Raw genomic sequence first — 5000 nt, 5'->3', positions numbered from 1 at the left:
ACCAAACCCACCAGACTCCATGTAAATAATCAGGACTTTTAGCGTGTATAGAGCCAGCATATCTCCACATGTAAATGGGTGAATTAAGGGTTTATTTCAACCAAACCAGAGTGGTGATTGTTGGAACAGCGGAAAGATGAACCAAGACGGCTTTTGGTAGTTTTATTTAGTTTCTGTCCACTTTGAATGAAGTGTGTTTTACGATGATAAAAGTCCTGATTATTTACATGGAGTCTGGTGGGATTTTTCTACTGGGCGTGGTAGTTACGATGGGAGCAAAGTAGAAAGTAAGATGAGGAAGTAAAAGTTGTATTCATCTTCCATAACACACAAGTTAGTAACTTCCTGTCAGTGCCTTTGAGTTTGAACTTCCACGCTCTTATTTTGAAGGAGACTGACCTGAGATCTTGGTGGTGAACTGTGTGATGACCGGCGGGCCGAAGCCTTTTACGGTGGATGCTTTTATTGTGAAGGAGTAGGTGGAGCCGGGGTACAGGCCGGTGAACACGTGACTCGTCTCATTGGCCAGCTTGAACACTTTCCCGCTCTGATTGGACAGATCGAACTCGGTGTCGAAGGAGCTCAGGGCTTTGTAGGAAATCTGCGGAGAAGAACAGCGTTAATGTCGGGCTGCCACAGGGGATTATGGGTATTGGAGTCTACACCTGAAAACTGAAAACATAAAAAAACGTAGTGGGAATAACAGCGGAAAGCAGCCAAAATGTTGGATAATACATCATAAAAACAGACAAAGGATGGCGTGTGCTGTATGGCGTGCTGTGTGGGGTGCTGAAAGGCGTGCTGTGTGGCGTGCTGTGTGGCGTGCTGTGTGGCGTGCTGTGTGGCGTGCTGTGTGGCGTGCTGAAAGGCGTGCTGTGTGGCGTGCTGTGTGGCGTGCTGTGTGGCGTGCTGTAAGGGGGCGGGGCTTACCTCATACTGGCGGATGACGCCATACGTCTGCAGCGGCTCCCTCCAGCTCAGACTGATCTGCTGCTCGTAGCTGCTGCCCAGGACCGAATCCAACGGGACAGCTCCGGGAACTGACACACACACACACACACACACACACACACACACACACACACACACACACACACACACACACACAGACACACACACACACTGTTTAAAACTTTATTCGCTCACGTGCTTAATGACACAATGTGACAAAAATGTGTGTGTGTGTGTGTGTGTGTGTGTGTGTCTCTTTGTGTGTGTCTGTCTGTCTGTGTGTGTGTGTGTGTGTGTGTGTGTCTCTTTGTGTGTGTGTGTGTGTGTGTGTTGTTGCGTACCGTCCTCGTCCGTTAGCACTAGCAGCTCCTGGCTCTCCCTGCGTCCCTCAGGGTTACTCAGCACGAGTCTCAGGCTGACGTTGGTGAACGGCGGAAGGTTACGAACGGCGTGCTGCGGCAGCGTGCTCAGGCTGTCGTACACCACTTCCTCCTTCACCGGCTCCCTGCAGGACGCACGCCGTTAGTCAGCCGCCAAACCCCACCCGCCAAACCCCAGCCTCCAAACCCCACCCGTCAAACCCCACCCGCCAAACCCCACCCGCCAAACCCCAGCCGCCAAACCCCACCCGCCAAACCCCACCATCCAAACCCCAGCCCCCAAACCCCACCCCCCAAACCCCACCCCCCAAACCCCACCCGCCAAACCCCACCCGCCAAACCCCAGCCCCCAAACCCCACCATCCAAACCCCAGCCCCCAAACCCCAGCCGCCAAACCCCACCCGCCAAACCCCAGCCCCCAAAACCCCAGCCCCCCAAACCCCCACCATCCAAACCCCAGCCCCCCCAAACCCCAGCCGCCAAACCCCCACCTGCCAAACCCCCAGCCCCCCAAACCCCACCCCCCCAAACCCCACCTGCCAAACCCCACCCCCCAAACCCCCAGCCCCAGCCCCCATTAATCTATCCTGCTTCTGTTACAAATCTGCGGGAACCAATCACAAGCTGGCTTAAAGGCCTACAACGTCGAAATAACGAAGAGGTCCTCCGAGACTCTGACAGTGTAGGCACTGAAGAAGCAATGTGAATATAATAAAATAATTCTCTATTCATTATCATGGTATGGTGAGACTTTACCTGCTGGCGGCCCCCGCAGGCCTGTAGTGGTACTGCACCGTCAGGTTGTAACTATGGCAACGGGTCACGTTGTATCCGAACGGCTCCCAGCGGAGCGTCACCTGTTTGGACTGAATGTCGACGACCTCGAGACGCCGCGGGCCGTGCATTGGATCTGAGACACAAAAACATCAGGGTTACACATCTGGAGACACAGACCAATCAGAGTCACACATCTGGAGACACAGACTAATCAGAGTCACACATCTGGAGACACAGACCAATCACAGTCACACATCTGGAGACACAGACCAATCAGAGTCACACATCTGGAGACACAGACCAATCACAGTCACACATCTGGAGACACAGACTAATCAGAGTCACACATCTGGAGACACAGACCAATCAGAGTCACACATCTGGAGACACAGACCAATCAGAGTCACACATCTGGAGACACAGACCAATCAGAGTCACACATCTGGAGACACAGACCAATCAGAGTCACACATCTGGAGACACAGACCAATCACAGTCACACATCTGGAGACACAGACCAATCACAGTCACACATCTGGAGACACAGACCAATCACAGTCACACATCTGGAGACACAGACCAATCACAGTCACACATCTGGAGGCACAGACCAATCACAGTCACACATCTGGAGACACAGACCAATCACAGTCACACATCTGGAGACACAGACCAATCACAGTCACACATCTGGAGACACAGACCAATCACAGTCACACATCTGGAGACACAGACCAATCAGAGTCACACATCTGGAGACACAGACTAATCAGAGTCACACATCTGGAGACACAGACCAATCAGAGTCACACATCTGGAGACACAGACCAATCAGAGTCACACATCTGGAGACACAGACCAATCACAGTCACACATCTGGAGACACAGACCAATCACAGTCACACATCTGGAGACACAGACCAATCACAGTCACACATCTGGAGACACAGACCAATCACAGTCACACATCTGGAGACACAGACCAATCAGAGTCTATTTATCTGCAAAAAAACGACAACGTTGAAAAAGGCGACGAAAATGTTGAAAATGCCAAAAACTAATGGCTGACAAAGTGTTGCTGTACTCTCTCACCAGATGCTTCCAAACCAAAAACTGCCCAACAGGACATGTTCCAGAGGCGGGGGGGGGGAGGGGGGGGGGGGGGGGGGGGGGAATTTAGGAGAAATGAACAACATCTGAGGCCAAAATTATAGGTTTGGAGCCAACATGGCCACCGCCTCTTTCTGTTTCTTGCAGTGAAGTTAAGTGAGCAGAGACACAGCAAGAGAGATTAAAGGAAGCTGCTCACACACACACACACACACACACACACACACACACACACACACACACACACACACACACACACACACACACACACACACACACACACAGACACACACACACACACACACACACACACACACAGACACACTCTCTCTGGGTCTTTGTAGTGGCCAATCTAAGTGCTGTATTTCACGATGACAGACAGCGATCCACTCAGAGAGAGAATGATGGATGAGAGCAGGAGGAAGCAATTTCTCCTGACAAAACCTGAGTGTGTGTGTCTGTGTGTGTGTCTGTGTGTGTGTGTCTGTGTGTGTGTCTGTGTGTGTGTGTCTGTGTGTGTGTGTCTGTCTGTGTTTCATGTGTGTTTCTGCAGCCAGTGAACAATACCTTTCCTGTTCTTTGTCGACTTTCATCTGTCTGTGTGTGTGTGTGTGTGTGTGTGTGTGTGGTCGATTGTACGGAAAACTTCTCTCTGTCTTCCTGTTACTGAGCCACACACACACACACACACACACACACACACACACACACACTCAGCGTGACACAATAGAGGCACTTGTGAGTTTCTGCGCCGCGATTGTGCAATGAAAGAGAGACGCAGAGCTAAATGTTCAGTCTGCAGGGAACACACACACACACACACACACACACACACACACACACACACACACACACACACACACACACACACACACACACACACACACACACACACACACACACACACACACACACACACACAGACACACACACACATCGCTGCGGCAACAATGGGGGTTGGGGGTCAAGGGGAGAGGGAGGAGGGGGATTGAGGTGGATCCTATTACCCATAATCCCTGAGGGGAGAGTGAACGCTATCACATAAAATCCTGCCATTCCCCCTGAACGTTTATGTGTGTGTGTGTGTGTGTGTGTGTTTGTGTGCGTGTGTGTTGTCGCCATGGCTCCATCCCATAATTTTTTGGCCTGACATTTAAATCCGACACAGAGACGGAGCTGCTGATGTCTTCAGGTGTTTCTCCATCAAAACTCCAACCTTCAGGAACTACAACCAGGTCAACTTCCTGTTTGCTGCAAAGATTAATTAATGGATTAGTCTTCCGAATACTATTAAACAAATCTCCAAATATTCTGATAATCAGTTTGAGTCATCTTTCTATGTAAAAACAGGTAAACGTGTGATGTCAGCTTGTTAAATATGACGCAGAACTATATATGCAACCAACCATAGAAATAAAATGGATAGAAAGGCCATTGGACTGTTTCCCGTCATTTGATTGGTCCACAACAAAATGGTGATTGTTGTTGTCGTCATGGTGACAATACAGGTCAGTGAGGTCGTAAACTGTGTCGCAGTTTGTTTGTTTTTAAGTTTATTTGATTAGGACATTATGCACATTAATCAACATGTCCAGTGTTAGCCAGTCGGCTAGTTTTCAACTGTAGTCCTAATTACACAGCATGCATGTCTTTATGGGGGGAGGAAACACGGGGAGAACACGCCAACACGGGGAGAACACGCCAAGACGGGGAGAACACGCCAAGACGGGGAGAACACGCCAACACAGGGAGAACACGCCAAGACCGGGAGAACACGCCAA

At 50.3% G+C, this 5000-nt stretch overlaps 1 protein-coding gene across 1 annotated transcript in view; it reads right to left on the bottom strand.

Moving 5' to 3' along the window:
- The window catches only part of LOC144513757 (receptor-type tyrosine-protein phosphatase mu), a 100619-nt gene that overhangs the window by 87381 nt on the left and 8238 nt on the right, over positions 1–5000 (bottom strand). The window contains exons 3-6 of the mRNA XM_078244933.1: positions 2089–2242; positions 1293–1456; positions 931–1040; positions 400–601 (exon numbers count right to left, since the gene is read on the bottom strand). Coding sequence (XP_078101059.1) covers positions 400–601; positions 931–1040; positions 1293–1456; positions 2089–2242 — 630 coding nt within the window. The remainder of the gene's footprint in view (positions 1–399; positions 602–930; positions 1041–1292; positions 1457–2088; positions 2243–5000) is intronic.

Source organism: Sander vitreus, unplaced genomic scaffold (genome assembly GCF_031162955.1).
Source record: "Sander vitreus isolate 19-12246 unplaced genomic scaffold, sanVit1 ctg339_0, whole genome shotgun sequence".
Lineage (NCBI taxonomy): Eukaryota > Metazoa > Chordata > Actinopteri > Perciformes > Percidae > Sander > Sander vitreus.
Note: the sequence above shows the minus strand (reverse complement) of the source record. Positions and strands in the feature narration are given on the sequence as shown.